The sequence below is a fragment of the Camelus bactrianus genome, chromosome 24 (genome assembly GCF_048773025.1).
Source record: "Camelus bactrianus isolate YW-2024 breed Bactrian camel chromosome 24, ASM4877302v1, whole genome shotgun sequence".
Classification (NCBI taxonomy): Eukaryota; Metazoa; Chordata; class Mammalia; order Artiodactyla; family Camelidae; genus Camelus; species Camelus bactrianus.
Genome location: NC_133562.1, coordinates 7,553,181 through 7,573,563, shown reverse-complemented (window position 1 = coordinate 7,573,563; position 20,383 = coordinate 7,553,181). Strand labels below are relative to the sequence as shown.

Below are 20,383 nucleotides of genomic sequence, written 5' to 3'. Positions count from 1 at the left end.
TTTTGAAAATACATACAGTTTATCCTTAATTTAAATGTGTTGATTTAGAAACTGGCCAATGCATAGTTGTCAAAAGTTTTATATTTATATATATATAAATTTTTTACTATCCAGTATCTGTATAGTACCATTCTTTTTTTTTTTTATTTGAGGTGTTTCTATATATATGTTGCTACCCTCTGCCTGCAAAGGATGCAGGACTGATAAAATTGTTTTCTTATTATTTTCAAGAAGAGAATTAAAACACAGAATAATGGTCAACATAATGTCAGTAAAATTTTTTGAGGGGGAAATAAAACATGTTTCTTTAGTGTGAAGGTGTACTATAAATTGGTATGGGTTGGTAACTTGTACTTGCTTCAGAGTGTTTACTTTAGGTATTTATATATGCTCTGTGAACTTATAAAAATGATTTAATTCTTTTCCTCATCAGATGGAATTACCATGTGGATTGACAAACCTTGGTAACACTTGTTACATGAATGCTACAGTTCAGTGTATTCGTTCTGTGCCTGAACTCAAAGATGCCCTTAAAAGGTAAGACAGAAGAAAAATTGTTTTAAGTCTTCTTTGGGTAAGGGAGGTTCTCATTTGGATGAGTAATGTTGTTTTGTGTTAATAAGTAATGCATATTTATATATATATAAATCTGCTAAAATATATATATATATATATTTTAGCAGATTTATTGGGGCATAATTCATTTATTGTACTGTTCACTCTTTAAAAAAAGTTTTCAATTAGATGGTCTGTATTATAGTCACAAGTTTGTACAACTGTCACCACAAACTAATTTTGGAATAGTCCTCCCCCACCCATCCGCAAAGAAACATCATCCTCATTAGCAATCACTCCTTATGCCCTTCCTTCCAGCTCTAGGCAACCATTAGTCTACTTTCTGTCTTGCATATTTGCCTATTCTGAACATTTCATGTAAATGGAATCATACAGTATGTGGTATTGTGACTGGCTTTTTACTTAGCATAATGCTTTCTAGGTTCATCCATGTTGTAGCATGTGTCAATATTTCACTCCTTTTTATGGCTGAGTAATATTCCATTGTATAGATATGATATGTTTTGTTTACCCATTCATCAGTTGGTGGACATTTGGACTGTTTGCACATTTTAGCTATTATAAATAATATTGCTGTGAACATTCAAGCACAAGTTTTTGTGCAGATGAGTTGTTTTCATTTCTCTTGGTTATGAGTGGACTGCTCGGTCATGTGGTAACTCATGTCATGTTAAACAATATTTTGAGGAACCACCAAAATGTTTTCCAAAGTGACTGCACCATTTTACATCCTCACCGGTAATGCAAGAGAGTTCCCAAATTGTTCATCTCTGTGCCAGTCTTGTTACTGCATGTCTTTTTTTTCCATTTCAAATAATACTCAGGTTTCCTTAAATTTTTAGGAATATCATAAAATGTTTAGCTTTCTTCTGCTTCAAGGTTTATGTTGCTCCCAAATATCGCATGTAACTGAAATTTCAAATCTGCTAACACCTACTGAAGTGATTCCACTCTGGATTCTAAGTTATCAGTTTCTTGCAGATTTTTCTTTGCTGCTTCTAACATTTCTTGTTTTTCTTCTTGAGAATGGCTAATGAAAACACCACCAATCTGATAAGCTATCGTTAAGCAGTCATAATCTGCACATGTTGTCCTCACAGGCACATGTTCTAAATTTTGGAGCTGTTTGGTTTTTTATTTCTATTTCTTCCTTCAGCTCTGTGATTCCACTTGTATTCTGTATGAATTTATCTTTGGTTATCTTCAAAAGTAACATGACGTCTTTTGCAGTCATCATCTTCATGGTGGCTGCCATCTTGGGATTCTGTGTGTCTTTGATTATAGCCATCCTGAGGGTGAAATGGTATCTCGTTGTGGTTCTCATTTGTACTTACCTAGTGACTAATGGTGTTGAGCATCTTTTCCTGTGCTTATTGGCCGTTTGTATATCTTTGGAGAAATGTCTGATGAAATCCTTTGCCTATGCTTTAATTGGTTTGTCTTTTTTTTTTTTTTTTTTTGAATAAAAGTTGATTTATTCAGAAAGCTACACACTGCACAGCCAGAGTGCAGGCTGTTTCAGATGGCAGGAGGAAGGCCACGAGGTGTAGGGGTTGGTTAGGTGCTCAGTTTAAAGTAAAAGTAGACACACACTCCATAGGCAGAAGGAAGAGTGGCTAGTTGGGACAAACTTGCCTTATTTCCAAGACCTCCTGTTTATTTTTCTTGTCTGGGATTCCATATTATAACCTGTTCCAAGGAGAGCTCTCTTCCGTGTTTTGGAGTCAAGTTTTGTACAAGCAGGGCAGATTTCATCCTGTTGATTCCATTTTCCTGAAACCAAATGAAATATTTTTTGAATTTCAAGTTTTTGCAAGAGAGTGGAAGCCTCTGTATTAACTTAATTGATAGATGATGTGGATGGGGTTGTATATCTTTGGAAAAATGACACTAACTGATAAAATATAAATGAAAGAAGAGAGACCAATTCCATGAAAGGTGTTTTGCAGCTGGAGATGCTGAAGTTCATCTTCACATACTTGGCAGGTTCTGGAAAGTGAGATATATAATGATAAAGGGCAGAAGAAAGTGCATTCCAGAGAAATAGGCTGGATTAGCTCAAGAGGCAGTGAGGGCCAAGGACCATAGTGCAGGTAAAATCTGGTTTGCTTGGTGCTGCCCAGCAGTGGAACCTCATTTTATTGTGGGAGTTCTAAATTTAGAACCTAAAGTGGAAAGTGTATATGGTAAAAGTTACCCTTGAAAATTCTGTAAGTTGCTCATGAAAGACATCATATGGCAATATTTTTATCTTATTGGAGACTGGCAAGCCAGCTCTTAATAAGTACAAAACAGTTTTCTCATTAGCAATTACTGGATTGCTATTTTACTTTAATTTTCAAATTTATAGAGGGATGATCTGTTCTTTTTTTTTTTAAATATTTTTTGTTGGGGAGGAGTAACTAGGTTTATTTATTTTTAATGGAGATACTGGGGATTGAACCCAGGACCTCATGCATGCTAAGTAAGCATGCACTCTACCACTGAACTATAACCCCCTCCCTCCCCGACCTGTTCTTAACAGAACTTACCCATAAAATTGGCTGTACCCCACTTTTTTTTTTTTTTTGGCATTTTAAATGTCCATTTTCTGTGTCTTTGAGAGTCAGTTTTGGTAATTTATGTTTTCCTATGAATTTAGCCTTATGCCTTTAAACTGTTTTAGCATGTGAGAGTTACTGTTTTTGGACCTGTGTTTTTTCCTCCATTTTTACTTCTTATTTGTTAATTTTTTTCCTCTTTTGATTATCTTGCCGAGGGTTTGTGTGTTTTATTTTCCACAGAATGAGCTATTAAATTTTTTCAATTGTCTGATTCATTCTACTTTTATTTGTATTAATGTCTTATTTCTGTTTTCCTTCAGTTTTTTTTTTTTTTTTTCCTTAGGTTTGTTTTGTTAAGTTTTAACTTAAGTTGCATGCTTGGATCATTTATTCTTACATAGAAATGAACATACATAATTCTAGGGTTTTGTCTGTTCTCAGATGTTTTTTTAAAAAAACATTGTAAAATCTCATCTTTTCCTGTTGCCCGAAAGTTTTTTAATTATTGAATTATAATATACAGAAACATGTACAAATGACTTATCCCAGAGTGAACACATCCCTGTAATCAACATGGACCAACAGAACCTTGTTAGTATTCCGCAGGTCCTCTCACCCATCCCTTCTGATCCACTGCCCCTCCTTCTTCCCAGAGTTGTTATAGTCACATGACTTCCAACCTCATAGATTAATTTTACCTATTTTAAACACTTTATGAATGGCAATATACAGATTGTGTTCACTGGAGCCTGGCTTATTATGTTTGGTGTTTCCATGTGTGTAGTTGTAGTTTATTCTTGCTCATGCTGTAGAGTACACCACTGTGCATGTATCACCAAATAATCATGTTTCTGCTGATGAATGTTTGGGTTGATCTGATGTATGATTGATTTATTGTGACTATTTCACAGATGATAGAGAAGTCAGGACGTCCTCTTTTTGAAGGTGATAAACTAATAGGCATTAAGTTTGTTAATTACATTCAGATTTTCTGTGTCATTTAATTTTTATCGACACGACAAAAATTAGTTCTGTTGTCTGTAAAAACTTAAGTTAGTTTGTCTGTTAAACATTTTAGTACTATCAGTTCCTCCTCTTTTCTAACTGGTTTTCTTTTTGTAAAGTTCACTGTGATTATTATTTGGCTTAATGGGTGGTTTTATCTTAATTAGGGATGATATGTTTTCTTAGTACAATATTGAGAGTTTTGGGGGGATGGTATTAAATTACCTATGATTTTCCTATTCTTAGTTATTTAAAAAAAGATTGTTAATTCATTAATGCAACTATTGCCATAAATGCAGACTAGTTCCATACTCTTGCTACCCTATAACTAGAAGTAAATTCAGTACCAGTGGCAGTTACGTGGTTACATACTTCAGTAATGGTATGGGCTGCATCTGCTTTATGAGTACCTCATTGTAACTTCAGAAGTGCCCTTTAAAAGTTGTTGAACTGTCTGACAGAGAAACTGTTAGGATTTTTATTTTTTAAATAAACAATATTATGAATTATTGTATATTAAAAAATTAAAGTTTTTAGTTGCAGCAGTTTCCAAAAGATCTAAACAAATGAAAAAAAGAAACAAAACTCTTCAATTGAATATGATTTAACATAATGTTTTCTATCATCTCTTTCATTCACTTAAATAAGCAGTTTTTGTTTTTTTAAATTAAAATGTAACTTACATCTAGTGAAATGCAAGAAGCGTCTTAAGTGTTTGTGATCAGTTTTAACAAATGCGAATTCTCTAACTCATTTTACAATTAAATTAGTAGAACATTTTCATCATCCCAGAAAGTTTTATCATACCTTTCCCCAATTAGTCCTCATCCCCTTCCATTGCCCCACTCCCCAAGCAGTTACTGATCTTATATGACCTTTGTGGGGTCTCTCCCATCCCTCAATGTTTGATATCATCTGAATGCTGATTCTTTGTCATAAGACATTGTAGGAGTAAATACTGTGGTTTGAATATTTCCTTTGGGTGGCCAGTCCTTTGTAATGTTGTAAATTAACTGAGAGTTAAAAGCTGAAGTGAATTTAGAAATCATTTAATAGAAGAAACCCCTCTTTTTATAGTGAGAAAACTGACTTGAAATTTAAACGACTCATTTAATGTTGTATAGGAAGTTAATGCTGAATGTAGGTTTATTAATTGTGGTTTAATGTTTTTGAGCTATAAATATGTACTTTTTTATTTTACACGATTTTGAGAAAATGTTTTAATGAGTGAGACAGGGGAAAGAATGTAAAGTAGGCTTCATTCATCTAAATTCCTCTTTTTTCTTAGCACTTCTTTTTTGCCCATATAATTACTAAAGGAATAAGACCAGAAGTAAATAAAAATGGTGGGAACAGCTCAGAGAAACTTGCAGTCGAGGATGTCATAACAAGTTCTTTCCCATTTGAGTTTCAAAATGAACTGATTCCTATTTAATTCTGCCTTACTGTTCCTAGGTATGCAGGTGCCTTGAGAGCTTCAGGGGAAACAGCTTCAGCGCAGTATATCACTGCAGGTCAGGATCTTAAATACTGCTTTTCAAGGGGGAGTGCGGTATTCAGTAAATGTTGTTTTTCACTCACAATTTATTTAGTATCTTTCTGTTTATAAAACGTGTTTTATAAAACATCACCTCATTAAACCTGGAGTGCTTATATTAAACAACTTGTAGTTGAGGATGTCATAGTAAGTTCTTTTAACTAGTTCCTTCCCATTTGAGTTTCAGAATGAATTAAGCTGTTCCCACCATCTAAAGTCAGGTTAGTTTTGGTTCTTAGCTATTTAGTAGAGTCAGTTTAAATCCTTAAACATATTTCATTTAAACATATTCCAGGTTTCACTATTCAGGAGTTCAGTACATGGGAACAAAGAATGGCTTAAAGGGAGGAGAGTTGGGGGTGGTGACCTGATGTCCTCATAGTGGTGGAACTGTAACATGCCTGTTTGATTCATCCTGAACAGAGGCTGTGTCCTCTGTGTTGACTGACTATGCCCTGCTTTGTTTGGGAAGACAGGCTGTCAAGGAGAGAGAGACATAGGGCAAGGCCCGGAAGTTGTTTATAGCTAGTGTTTGCATTACACAGTCTTCTGGTAAGTTCTTAAAGTTTTTAAAATAAATCCTTTTCTTATTAGGAATCCATCAATTGCAAAAGGAATAGATATACTTAAAAATAATAAGCAATTCTTTGTATTAATTGAGAATTTACAGTAGCATGTATTAAATATGTCACTGTTTTACTAAAGCAGTGTTTGCTTTGTTTTTAAGCCCTTAGAGATTTGTTTGATTCCATGGATAAAACTTCTTCTAGTATTCCACCTATTATTCTGCTGCAGTTTTTGCACATGGCTTTTCCACAGTTTGCAGAGAAGGGTGAACAAGGACAGTATCTTCAGCAGGTAATCAGGGCAGGGTTCTGTGGTTTTCATTTTGTAAATGTAAAACTTAGGTTTCTTCCTCTCACCATACTTCCTAGAGCATATTTGGAAATGCAGATAGCAGTCCTCTCTTGTTCACACCTCCATTATCTCTTGCCTGGAGTGGTGCAGTAGTCAGTAAACTGATCATCTGGCTCCTGCCCTCTGTGGTGTTTCTCCACACAGCCCCCAGAGTCCTCTTAAATGTAAATAAGATTACGTTGGTCCCGTGTTCAGTACCTCCTAGTGGTTTTTCCCAGTCCTAAGCGACCTGGCTCACTGATCTCATTACGGGCCACTCTTCCCCTTGCTCCATCCTCTCTATCAGAGAGGCTTTCCTTGACAGTCCTATTGAAATACCACACTTCCCTTCCCCTAATCACTTTCTGCTACCATATTGCCTTTTTTTCTTCGTAACACTCTCTTTACTTGAATTTGTGTTATATTTTGTTTATTTATGTCCCCCATTAAGACTCTCTATTTTTTTCACTGCTATGTACTCCTAGTGTCTAGAATAGTGTTCAGCATAATTAGGACTCACTAAACATCTCTTGAATGAATCAATAAACTATTCTGGAATTCTTCGTTGTTTTGAAGACCATATAATATCTAATTTGGCTTAGTATTTTTAAAGGAAAAAACTTTCTTCCCCTTCTCAAAGGAAACAGTCATTATTTTGGGATAATTTTATAGAGCGAACACTGTAACAGCCAGGATTACTTACTGTGCCATTTTTTAAATTACAGGATGCTAATGAATGTTGGATACAAATGATGAGAGTATTGCAACAGAAACTGGAAGCCATAGAGGAGGATACTGTTAAAGAGGTAATTGAAACACACTTTTGATTATAGACCTTCTTTAGACTTTGATATTCCACCTCTCCCCCTCTGAAAGGCTTGAAATAAATTCATCCTAATAGACAGACATGTACCTCAATACTTTAGATGCTACATCTGTATTTGGAATTTGAAAGCTTGCATTTGACGCTTAAATTCACTCTATTATTTGCTAAACTAAATCAGTTGAGATTGTTGAGCATCTGTAGTTTTTTGCTAATATTGAACAGTTTTTTGCTAATATTTTACAGAAAGGGATTACATTTTGAAAAGCTTAAATATGTATGTACTAAACTGGATTGTGTGGGAGGAAATGTACATTCATATCTGTGTAAAGTAAAATTGAATTTTTGTTTCATCTTAATTTTTGCAGACAGATTCTTCATCTGCATCAGCAGTGACGCCTTCTAAAAAGAAAAGCTTAATTGATCAGTTCTTCGGAGTTGAGTTTGAAACTACGTATCCTTATGAGCCAAGATTCGTATAAACTATAACTGATTAGTGAATTGGTATAAACAGCATCATTGACTGGAGTGGTGGGTGGGGCATGAACAGAAATTCTTCAGGACATTTTTATGCCTAAAAAAATAACATAGTAATCAGGAATTTGGAAATATATACCACTAGAGTGATCTTGAAGTTTAGGTAAATGTACCCTTTAAGGATACTCATTATTTTTTCCTAAGAATAGCTTTAGTGGAGTACCTCATTAATTCACCTCATAGAGAATTAATTTTTAATTATATGAAATGGAGTAAATCAGCTAAATGATATATATGAGATTGAAGCAATTAATAAAACATGAATTTAGGAGAGTACTGTTTTCTAGGACATGAGTAGCTACTTAGAATTCTGTTTCTTTGGGTTGTTAGGACCATTTTAAGACTATATAAAAATCAGCTTATATTTGTTTAGAGTGTATCCTTTTACACACACTCACTAATCCATCCTCTTGATAAGTGAATAAGTGTTTTTAAGTATGTTGAAATGAATCTCTGTTGGGAGACTGAAATGTTTTAAATACCAATGAATGATGCTATTACACTTAATAGCATTAGGATAATTTATTATATTCAAGATTATATAAGAAATTGAATGCCTGTTGGTTTATTCCTTATCTTATTTTGCAAAGCATGAAATGTACAGAATCTGAAGAAGAAGAGGTCACTAAAGGGAAGGAAAATCAGCTGCAGCTTAGCTGTTTTATCAATCAAGAAGTCAAGTATCTTTTTACAGGACTTAAATTGGTAAGGACAGTTACACTTCATCCACATTGTAGTTCTGTATTTGTAAATGGACCTACTTGCTAAAATTGATTTGTAATCCCAGCATCTGTACTCATGGTGCTTTCATGGCCATTTGTAGACGTGCTCAGAATGGCAAACATTTTGAGATCCCTGACTCACTCTGTCCCACCTGAGGTCTCAAAAGGTGGTGCTCTGCCTTCTTGTTTCAGTCCTCATATTATAAACAAGCGTCCTTTTTGCAGTAATTTTAGTGCCACATTTTTTACATGTTTGTGCTTTTTGTTGGTATCTTGCTGTTTAAAATGGCCTTCAGGCATAGTGCTGAAGGCTGTCTGGTGTTCCAGGTGCGGGAGGCTGTGATGTGTAGTAAAGAGAAAATAACGTTTGTTAGATGAGCTTCATTCAGGATGAGTTGTAGTGTACTTGGCCGTGAGTTCAGTGTTGGTCAACAGTATGTTAAGTTGTCATTAAATAGTGGAAACACATAAAACGAGGTTGTGTATTGATTGGCTGACAGCAGTGAAGGCAGCCTCTGAGGGTGTTGCAATGAGGATGTGTTAGTAACTGTGAGGTGTACACGGAGGTGGTGCTGCGCAGGTGAGGCTGTGTAGTCCCGGTGCTGGTGCACTAGTGTTGCAGCTGGTCCAGGAGTTTAAGTGACTTAATTGGGTTGGGGCAGAGCCACATCTGGAACTTGCCTCTCTCATTGTTCAGTCAGTGCTGTTTCCCCAGTGCCACACTAAAGAATCCACTGTAGTGAGTAGGTTGATAAAACAGAACCGTTTTGCTGGTCTAACATTTATTTGATACGGTTTGGGGGAGTATGTACATCTTCTGAAGGATAGGCAGTGACTTGGGGAAGGGATTATATTGATAAACAAGATGAATTTGTCATCGGGGAGCTCCCATCTACAGTTGGGGGTAAGAGTGGTTGGGGGAGGGAGGCGTTCGTAAATGTGTCTCTATGAGGCAGATAGATAAATGGTGCTGTTGTTTGCCCTGTGATACTGAGGGGAGAGTTGCGAGGCATGATGGCATTTAAGAGCCGTTCCCTTTAAAAGTATACAGATACGAGCTCACCACCAAGAGTCCTACGACAACTTATGATTCAGGTTTCAGGGCCTCAGAACGTGACGTGCAGATGTTAATTGGAGAGTGTGCGATGGAGTGTTTCCACAGGCACTCTTCAGGGTGATGTATTCTTCATGCTTTTATAAAATTCCTGGAAAACTAAATATACTTGAAACATCTAGATGATCATGGATTGGTGATGACATACAGCTTACCTAATGAGTAATATCACACCAGATATGCTTTCTTGAAAAACATGTATTCATGAGATGTTATATTTATTGTATTGGATTTTTTAGATGCTTTATCATCATTTGTTTCATTCTTGAGTAATTTGGCTCCACATTTCTTTACCTCTTTGTTGCTGAATAAACTTGGTTAAATGTTAGAAAGCTACTCCGTGGTGATTGCTTTAGTAATGTAATTAGTAATCACAAATCTGAAAGCCTTCCCACATTGTCTTCATTCAAATTATTTCTCAGGGGTATAAATCCACTGGCATACTGTACCTTGTCTACTAAGTAGAACTGATTTTTAAAAGAATTAAAGGTGTGATTCCATGTTGCAGAAAAAGATTCCTTAATGTTTGGACTTCTGTTATGTTCTTTTTTAGCGACTTCAGGAAGAAATCACCAAACAATCTCCAACGTTGCAAAGAAATGCTTTGTACATCAAATCTGTAAGTTATGCATTCCTTTAAAAATCAAATTCCATTTAGTTGAAAGGTTTCCAGTTAATTATTATTACCCAGTCTTTGTTTTTTACCAAACCAACAGATTAAAAATTTACATGGTATTTGCATGTAATAAAATCTCCATTTTCTCTTCTCAGTCCAAGATCAGCCGGCTACCTGCTTACTTGACCATTCAGATGGTTCGGTTTTTTTATAAAGAGAAGGAATCTGTGAATGCTAAAGTTCTTAAGGTTAGTAATGAACTTCACTATAGTAAAATACTATAATTCTTTGAAGGTAATTCCTAATTTACAATAGGTTTTCTGTATTCTTTTTAGGGATAAACTCACTTCAAAATACCATAAATAGGGACTTTATTAACATTAGACAAGTGGTTCTTAACCAAGAATGTGTATTGGAATTATCTGTTGTCCTTTTTATTTTAAATTACACACGTGCCTGCCCCTGAACCTCTACCAAGCATCTGATTAGGTGGCTGAGGTCTTATATTTTTCAAAGGATTCCCAGATAATTCTGATGGATGCCCTCCATTCCCCAGAATGACTACTCCAGACCAGATCCTCAGTTCCAGAGATACTGGTCCAGTAGGTTTGGGGATGGGGGTGGGGTAAGGGGCAGTACAACACCCTCTATTCTAGGTGGTTCCTTTCTTCCAAGTGAAACGAGTGTTAAATTACTGGTGCCCAAAGAGTACTTAAATTGTAACCTCTTGATGAAGGAGCCAGCCTTATGATTTGTCTGCTTTGTTGAACTGTACCTCTGCGGTGTATCCTAGAGTCTCTGATCCTTGAGGCTGAGCTGAAGTTCATAATACATTTTCAGATATACTTAGTATTGTGTGAACAGGGTAAATGTAGTTGAAGTAGCTACTAGTCTAGTATTCCTGAAATGCTTCTTTTGTTGTATAAATTTTGGTAACTCCTCTGTGTCAGTTTCATGGGTAAAAACGTTTAATGGAAAAGTTTAAAAATTTTTTTATCTTAAGAGTTAGGACCAGATTGAAAATAAACACTGTTACTTTCAACTGCATAGATTTCCAGGTGATTTTTACAGATCTTACTTTCAACTTTATTGGAATATTAAAGCACTACTTAAAAAGTGTGATACTTTAAATACCTACCTTCGTAGGTCTGCTTATACTTTTTTCTTTTTGGTTTGTATATAGGATGTTAAATTTCCTCTTATGTTGGATGTGTACGAACTGTGTACACCGGAACTTCAAGAGAAAATGATTTCTTTTCGATCAAAATTCAAGGATCTAGAAGATAAAAAAGTAAATCAGCAACCAAAGACAGTAGGTTCTTACTGCTCGCTTTCTAACCCTAGTGTGTTCATCTTCAGTCGGTGTTGAGCATTCACTTTGTTAATCTGTTAGTAAGAGTGGATGAACCTGTATTTAGCATATGTGCAAATCCTTCATGTATTGGTGTAAGCCCTTAAAGTTTTAGGTATATGTTAGTACAATTAAAAGAACTCTACCTATGGTAAATGGGTCCTTTATGGTAGGAAAAACTTCATATTTTTTCCCCTAAAATCTGCAGTTTATATTCCTTTTATATGTATCTCATCAGAGCACTTCACATAAAATCTTGCCTTGTAAAATTCAGTGTGTTTTATTATTTTCCTTGTATGTTCTGGAGTTACCTCCATTTTTAAAATGGAATTGACAGCATAGAGCGCTGGTTCGTTTATGCCCACTTTGACAGCTAAGTGGTATCTTCTAGTAAGTGCTGCTGGTGTACTTGTAACTGCTAAAATGGTAACTTTAGCAACTTTGTATTTGATAAATTGTGTATTTTAGATTCTGGTAAGGGGCAGCTGATTTACATGTTTCATACTCACTGAGAATATAAATTTTATTTCCCATATCATGATAATTTAAAATGAGTTTTTTTTTCTCCTCAGAGTGACAAAAAGAATAGCCCCCAAAAGGAAGTTAAGTATGAACCCTTTTCTTTTGCTGATGGTAAGTGAAATCTTCATTTCAATTGAGTTACTCTGTGTAGGGTTTTTTATTTTAAAGGTAAAATTACTGTCTTGTCACATATCTGTTTTTTCAGATACTATGCTTTAAAAAAAAAAGTTGTCGTGAAGTACAATTTACCTTAATATGGCATAGTAAAAATCACTCTTTTTAGTGAATATATATTCTATGAATGATACCATGCTTCTTAAAACATCTTTCACGAAGCTTTAATTTTAATTGGACGGTAGTGTCTTACTGGATTTTAATAATGGATAAACTTGTTGTTCTTGCTTGATAACCTAGCTTGAGAGAGGACATACCTGTTTATTGTCTAATATTACTGGATTTACATCTTTCATTAGACATTGGCTCCAATAACTGTGGCTACTATGACTTACAAGCCGTGCTGACACACCAGGGAAGGTCTAGCTCTTCGGGCCATTATGTGTCTTGGGTGAAAAGGAAACAAGGTAAAGATTCTCATCACCTAATATTTCAATAGTTCGCTTAGTTTGAATTTTATAGCACATTTGTTCTCAAGTTTTTTTGGTCTCAGAACCCCTTTTACATTCTTAATTATTGAGGATCCCGAAGAGTTTTGTCTATGAGGATTCTCTCTCTTAATGTTTACTGTAATAGAAATTAAAACTGAGAAGTAAATTAATTCATTAAATTCATTCATTAAATGAACTCATTACATATTAACATAACTAACATTTAAAGAATAAGAACAGTAGTTTCCAAAGCAAAAAGAAAATAGCAAGAAATGGTACTGATTTACATTTTTCTAAGTCTGTTTTGTCCCACTTAATGGGAGACACCTGTATTGTTTCTGCGTCCTGTCTGCTGCTTTATCACGCATCGTGTAACCTGGGGAATTCCAAAGCACACCGCAGGGAAGGAGGGGGGAGAGGCAGGCAGTGCTTTAGTAGTGTTCCGAAAATAGCTGCAACCTTCATGGAACCCCTGGAAAGATCTTGAACCTGAGTAGTCTCTGGACCACACCGAGGACTGTGGTGTGACAGGTAGAATACGTGGTGCATCAGGTCACCCTGTGCCTTTTTTGAAGTGGGAAAAATCACACACGAGATTCCTTTTTCCTTTTATTTAGATGAATGGATTAAGTTTGATGACGACAAGGTCAGCATCGTGACACCAGAGGATATCTTGCGGCTTTCTGGCGGTGGAGACTGGCACATAGCGTATGTTCTCCTCTATGGGCCTCGCAGAGTTGAAATAATGGAAGAGGAAAGTGAACAGTAATCTTCATTTTAGCTATTTATGCTTAGGTGTGAAATAAATGTTATTTGTTGATCATTTCTATAACCCAGAGCTTTAGAGGAAGATATTTAGGTGGTTTTGTGTTTCCTCTCGTGGAACAAAAGAGGGCAGAAGCAGACCGCTCCGTGTATCAACCTAAAATACTACAGAAAAGAGAAAATTGCCTTTGGACTATGCTGTCCTGTGTAAAGGTGACAGGAAGACATTTTTAAAAAGCTTATTTCTTGGATTAATTTTTAAATTGAGTTGAATTGCCTTTTAACTATGACCTTCTGTGATCATTTTTCTCCCTGCCTTTTTCAGCCCAAGGTTCAGCAGTCAGATGTTTGTTGCACACCTGTTCCTCTATTATGTGTTGTTCTTGCATGGTTCAAACCACCGGTGATTTAGTAGCTGCCCATCCTTTGCCTTATCTAACAAAAATCTTGCCAGGAAGGTGGAAAGGAAGTAAGTGTTGATCTCATTGTGTAACTCAGTGCTGCTGTCCCCATCCCATGGAAACATGGGTACAATCAAGTATTTGCCCAGCCTGGCTGTTGCTGGCTCCTCATGATGTTAAAATAAATTGTGATCACTAATAGTACATTCGATTATACATTTATTACTGTGTCTCTGATGTACTATGGTCTGTACGTTTAACTTTGCAATGGTTTTGTAGTAATCAACCTTAAAAAAAAAATGTCGACAAGCTCTGGTTGCTTATTTTTAGAAAATGAGGGTATTTAATAATAATAAAAAAAAAAAAAAGAGGGACTAACAGCTTTTGACCTCAAGTCTTTTGTCTATTGAATGTTGGAGCTTGGCCGAAGGTCAGATATGTTTAATACTATACAGTGTCTGCAGGTGGTTAGTTTAAACTGCTGTTAAGCATCATTCAAAAATGCTGTCTTTGCCTGCTAGCATTATGTTGTTTAAAAAGAGATACAGCGTTGTAAAAGTAATGGAGTTCTTTGGATGCTGAATGCAACCATGTCATCAGAACTGTTCCTTGGCTCAGCTGGGTGTTTCTGCTGCTCTTGTCAACTCCCAAATTCTTAATGTCTGTCTCAAAATTTAATATTGGTGATCTTTAACAGTGATGGTAGAAATACCAAGTGTATGAGATATCTCAATATATGGTACATTTCTTACATTTTAATATGGTCTAGTCAGTCCACTTTTGGGAGTCTTGAAAGGATGGACTGTCAGCTCACTTATCTGGTTTTCATTGAGTTAGATATTTATAATAAAGTTTTGGGGATTATCATGAAATCTCACCTTTGATTATGCAGTTTTAATGCTCTAAGGAGCACAGCACTGATAACTATTAGATTCCTAGAGAATAATGGTCATTTTCCTCTCAAGTTTGAACAATGTGACATAATCTGAGAACACTAGGGGATAAAGCATTTCAGGGAAACTTATCTGTAAATAACTTCAGCTAAACTGTAATAACTGACAATCAGTACTCCTTTTGCCTTGGGGAAGGGTGCAGATTAGGGAGGATGAGACTAAGAATTGTAGTGATCCTTTTATATATTGGTATGATGCTTGTAAACTGGCGTAGTTTTTTATCCACTGTCTTGGTCTGAACCATTTTGAGGATGTAAATTTAGCAATTAGAATTCAGATTTTCTAATTTGGAGGACGCTGTAGCTACTAGATCAGGTAGAGTTAGAACAAAGTACAATAAGCCTTGTATGGAAGTAGAACTTTAAATCTGTTAATTCCTTAATTGTGATTACAAAATACTTGCCTTTGTTTTATTTGATCCAAAAAAGCATAATTCCAAAGATTTTTTGAAGTGTAAGGAATTGGACTTATCTTTAACAGTTTAAAACACTAGTATAGTTGGACTTAATACTAGTGTTTTAAACTGTTAAGGCTGGTTTAGAATTCAGCCTTGCATCTAAAATCTTGCGAAAGGGGAGAATAAGCAAGAAGACGTCGGTTCCTGAGCGTGACTAGCACTGAGGCCCCGCCGCGGCCGGAGCTGTGCTGGGTCACTGCTGGACTGGCTAGCGAAGTAAAGCCCGAGTGAGAACACGGACAGTGTACCAGGCACTTAGCAGCCCTCCTTCAGGATTCAAAACCACGGCGACCTAATCTTAGAGCCCTAAGGGGCGGCACTTCTGTGGGAGTGGGAAGGTAGGCGGTCCTGTCTGCAGCCTCTGCTCTGTAGCGTGTTGCTGTTTACGGAGCGCTTTCTCGTACAGCTCATTCGAACTTCACACAGACCCTGAGGTATGTACATCCCTATTTTATTAACTTGAGAGGTTAAAATAAGTTTTGTAAGACCAAAAGAACTAGGTTTTAGACTTCACCCCATTTCTTTTAAAGTTGCAGGTTGGTAAATACTTTCTGTAGTGGGCAGGACAGTAAATGTTTTTTAAGCTTTGCAGCCATAAACCTTTGTTGTAACTACTTAACTTTGCTGTTGGAACCTGAGTCATGGCCAGTTTTTAAGAGCATGGCTTTGTGCCGTTCAAATTTTACTTATAAAAATAGGTGGCAAACGCACCACTGATCCCGTTTTAAAAGTGTAAACGAGACTAGAGCAGTCATACGGTTTCATAAAGGCTTGTGGGATTTTCAGGATAGCAAGTTTAAGTTTTCTAACTACTCGTGTGTGCAGGAACTGGTCTGGCATAGTGTATTTTAGGAAACATGCCCCTAAATATTGCCTACTGACTTCATTACAAACACATTTAACTTACTTAACAAAAAATATGTGACCTTGAGGTCACTTTGTTTTGGCTATTTTCCCAGCCTACTCTCTCCTCCCCCCAAACCTGAGGTCAGTCATCAAGAGCCAGTACGCATTCTGCTGTTCTTGGAGCACCAGCCAACTGTGCAACAACTATTATAAAAATGTTTATTGTTTACCAAAACCAGTGGACCTCTTATCAAATGCTGCTTGGTAACAAAATCTTATCACAGTTTTAATAATAAAAAAAATAAGCTAACTATTGGTCTCGTTGTCATTAGTTAGACTTTCTGCAAGGTCACTTAGCCCAGACTTGTTGAGCGCGTTGATCAGGTTCTCGGCCGTTGCGTGCGCCCCCTCCTGGTCCTGCCAGGCCACCAGCAGCTGCTTTGCCCTCATCTTCACGTCTTCACTGTCACACTCAATCTGTCTAATTTCTGAGTCTTTCATTTCTAAGTAGGGAGCCAGAATCTTCCACTGTTCACCCAGTTTGCTGGCAAATACCTCTATTTGATCCCCTGTTACAGGTTTGTCTCTCCGAACATCGGGACCTAGAAAACACAGGAAATGTGAATTATGAACAAGGTACGAGGGCATGTGCAATTCAGAGTGTTTAATGGAACTGGGACGGTACAGGGCCACTGAGATATTAATCACCTCTAATAAGCTCTCTAAGTAAAAACAGCTGCTTTTTATATTTTCTGTGGGTTGAATTACCATTCTTATAATCATCATCATTAGGGAATCAACCAAAGCGAAAGCTGTTATAACTATGAAGGCTTCTCCTGATCAGCTGCCCCCGATCTAAACCCAAGAATAACAGAGGTATGAGTTGACTTCAAATGTAAGTACTTTCCTTCCCAACACGTCCAAATTTTATTGTATAAAATGTAGTATTTTTAATGTTACTATCAAGTAACGTGTTAGAGTCCTCACTATCACAGAGCTGAGATAAATAGTAGAAGTTGAGAAGTAGATCAAATCAAATAACGTACCTCTCAACAAAGAACCCCAATCTTTTCCAATTTTGTAAAATAGCCAAGAAAATTCAATTCTTACTTTCATTTTCTTTCAGTAAAGCATCATTATCTTCCTCATCTTCATCCTCACCTGTTTTTATTTCTTCAGAAGGAGGCTAAAATGAGTAAGAATGAGTAAGAATGTTTTAAAAGAATGCCAACTTCTAAAATGAGAAGACTGGGGAAACTTCTTATTTAGATACCAAGTACAGGGCCCAGAACCGTACCCCTCGGAGTGTTAGGTGTGTCAGGTAAGGATCACAATGGGACGGTGTGAACCTGGAGAAGGAGGGACGGGAAGACCAGAAGGTTGTAAAGACTGCCCCTGCCCTGACCTGGGAAGAAGGGAGCCAGCAAAATGTATGGTAAGATGACTCAAACACCTAGCACACAGTAACAGTGATCTGGGCAGACTGAGGGAGGAACTGTGTCCTTAAAAATTTTGATAATTTTACTAGGTTTTGTGCACACAGTATAGTTATTACCATATTGTACTGAAAAAGAAGACAGAGTAGACAGACCAGGTTACCTACTGCTACCCCATAGGCCCCGTCGTTTGATAAACTATAATGCACTTGCAAATAGAAGCAAGTCTAAAGTATTGTGGACTTAATTTTTTCACAGCATGTAAAGTTTATTTTATCAATTTACGTACTTCCTATAAATGTATGCTCAAATGCTTTTGTTCCCTTGTTCTAAAACAAGAGGGTTTGTGGATCTTTTTTTTCTCACATGAAATGCTAAATTCAACTCTTACGCAAACAGCTATAACACTTTTAAAGAAGGTAAAAGCCAACTACATGATTACTTACTGGTAATTCCTTGGCTAGCTTTATTACCATGTTTTCGAGATACTCTGGCAAACTTTTAAACTGCTGGTTGGTTGGCTGGAAGAAGTGAGGGCTTCTCCGAGCTAATAGTCGCAGGGCCCTCCAACCATAGTTTGAATTGTTCACAGCCCTATAAAAAAAAGTCAGTCTTAAATTTATAGTTTTTATATCTATATTCCCATCTAGTCAATATAATTCACCATGTGAAATTCTATACTCGCAGGTCGGCAGCAGTCATTCATCCTAAAGCTGTTCTCAGTATGCAGTTCACTTACAAATAGAAATCTACAGAGGAGTCCAAAGAGGCAGGCTCAGATGCAGCAAACACGTTTTGAAAGTTACATACATGCCATTTAATTTTAAGAGGTCAATTAGTATGCGTCTAGGATAGGCTGGCCGCTGTGTGTGCAGAACAGACATCATCTCCCTAGTCATTTAGAGAGAGTCACAGGTGCACCATGTTCAGTGAGCCGACATCCATAATGGCAATGTCACTTGACAGGTGAGAGTTTCAGACTATTTTATAAATCCATGTTGATTTACTCAATATCTGCTTTTTTAAAAAATTATATAACATCTGAATTTGCTCAATATCAACCTGTTAAAATAGCTCCACAACTAAAAGGGACACATCCAGCAGCCAGGGCAGTATGCAGTGATGCCAAGAACAACACACGAGCTGCTCCCTAATGAGGTAACAGGTGGTGCACAGTAAGGTGAGAAAGAAGAACCTCAGAGAAATTCTAAAGATAACATTCTGCAAACAGGCGAGCTACAGGGAATCCAGAGTACAAATCTGTTCCACTTACGAGTTTTTACAAGTTGTTTGGAATCCCCCCTGCCCCATGTTCTTAGAGTAGTAATCTCCTTTATTAGTCATCTATTATAAATGCGCCATGTTACCACTGAGATGTGCTGACGTCTTCCTAGGGAAAAACCAGCCCTCAACTGTGCAGGGTTCAAAGTGAACCATCTTATTCAGTCCTCAGAATAACCCCATGAAATGGGTACTATTACCATTTAACAGACGAGGAAATAAGCAGAGAGGGGTTAAATCGCCCTTAGAACCCTAGCTAGCAAGTGGAAGAGTCCCAGGACGAACCAAGGCCAGCTGACAACAGGGCCCTTGCCTGATGCGGACATCTGCTTAGAACCACAGGGCTGTGTGGTGTCACTTGGATTCAAAGGAAGAAGCTAAGACTGACACCTGAAGTTATTTCGAGATTTTGAGAGTTTGGGAGATGGGGAGCCAGCAATGGAGACTGACAGTGAAGCAAAAGGAAAACCAGCAGGAGGGTATGGCTTGATGGTGTCATGGGAAGAAAATGTCATCTGAGGAGGGGGAGAGACTGGGATTGCTGTTGAGAGGTCAAAAGAGAAGTGACTTAATAAAAGCTATTTCAGTGGAGTGACTGGGAGACAGCCCAGCAGCAGTGGGCTGGCCAGAGGGCAGGAGGTGAGGAAGTGAAGGCAGTAATTGCCAACAGCTGTCGGGAGACACTATGCTCTGAAGAGGAACAGAGAAAAGAGATGACAGGCGGGCTCCAGGGGGATCTTCCTACTTTTTTGAAACAAACGTGATGCTAAGTCGTGCCTGTCAGTCCATGAGAAGGGTCTCTGAAATCAGGATGTGCAGTTAGGTGAGTTTACGTGCCAAGTTCACGTTAAGAGGAAAAGTACTACTCTTTTATCGGCTGCCTTCCTTGTTCTAGTGTACAAGAAAAAATGGAGAAAATTAGCTCATGAGAATCATCACTTACTTGTATTCATTTTCAACCATGTTTTCAGGGTCTGCCTGTTCAATGGCTTCTTCAAAGAATTCCTCTAACGTTGGCATGTATTCCCTGGGCGTTAAAAAAAAAAAACTAGTGAGGATCATGTGTGTACGTCATACTCATATAGCGCGGGAGTAAGATTCTAGCGTTACCATGTTGAGTTACAGTTAGATTACTTAGGAACTCAGATTTTTAAGGAGGAGACTCTAAACTTCTCAGAGGAGACAATAAAGAGGGGACTGGGCACCACACCATCCCACAGACTGCAGTCCCTGCAACATGAGACGCGCCACGTCACACACGGGCACGTGTGGCCACGCTGCTGATCACGGGGCAGCCAGGGGTTTCAGAGCATTTGCATCTTATTTCTGGGTTCAGCTTCTTACAGCTTTTTTTAGTAAGGGCTGCAGCTGACAGATTCTCAGTTTTAGTCTGAAA

General features: G+C 37.2%; 2 protein-coding genes, 1 non-coding gene and 1 pseudogene across 4 annotated transcripts in view; 1 reads left to right on the top strand and 3 right to left on the bottom strand.

Moving 5' to 3' along the window:
- The window catches only part of USP14 (ubiquitin specific peptidase 14), a 30,092-nt gene extending 13,512 nt beyond the window's left edge, over positions 1 to 16,580 (top strand). The window contains exons 5-16 of the mRNA XM_074352537.1: positions 434 to 537; positions 5,580 to 5,638; positions 6,389 to 6,519; positions 7,284 to 7,364; positions 7,750 to 7,835; positions 8,509 to 8,623; positions 10,308 to 10,373; positions 10,526 to 10,618; positions 11,554 to 11,682; positions 12,294 to 12,354; positions 12,717 to 12,824; positions 13,466 to 16,580. Of these exons, the coding sequence (XP_074208638.1) occupies positions 434 to 537; positions 5,580 to 5,638; positions 6,389 to 6,519; positions 7,284 to 7,364; positions 7,750 to 7,835; positions 8,509 to 8,623; positions 10,308 to 10,373; positions 10,526 to 10,618; positions 11,554 to 11,682; positions 12,294 to 12,354; positions 12,717 to 12,824; positions 13,466 to 13,617 (1,185 nt within the window). The 3' untranslated portion in view covers positions 13,618 to 16,580. The remainder of the gene's footprint in view (positions 1 to 433; positions 538 to 5,579; positions 5,639 to 6,388; positions 6,520 to 7,283; positions 7,365 to 7,749; positions 7,836 to 8,508; positions 8,624 to 10,307; positions 10,374 to 10,525; positions 10,619 to 11,553; positions 11,683 to 12,293; positions 12,355 to 12,716; positions 12,825 to 13,465) is intronic.
- Positions 534 to 11,646, bottom strand: LOC123617747 (prefoldin subunit 4 pseudogene; annotated as a pseudogene).
- Positions 2,999 to 3,074, bottom strand: TRNAS-ACU (transfer RNA serine (anticodon ACU)). Its single transcript is given in 2 exon segments — positions 2,999 to 3,034; positions 3,039 to 3,074. It is a non-coding gene; the product is annotated as a tRNA-Ser (tRNA).
- The window catches only part of THOC1 (THO complex subunit 1), a 43,841-nt gene continuing 39,933 nt past the window's right edge, over positions 16,476 to 20,383 (bottom strand). For both annotated transcript variants that reach the window (XM_010958145.3, XM_074352536.1), the window contains 4 exons: positions 19,931 to 20,014; positions 18,153 to 18,300; positions 17,381 to 17,456; positions 16,476 to 16,872 (listed from right to left, as the gene is read on the bottom strand). In XM_010958145.3, the coding sequence (XP_010956447.3) occupies positions 16,577 to 16,872; positions 17,381 to 17,456; positions 18,153 to 18,300; positions 19,931 to 20,014 (604 nt within the window). In that variant the 3' untranslated portion in view covers positions 16,476 to 16,576. The remainder of the gene's footprint in view (positions 16,873 to 17,380; positions 17,457 to 18,152; positions 18,301 to 19,930; positions 20,015 to 20,383) is intronic.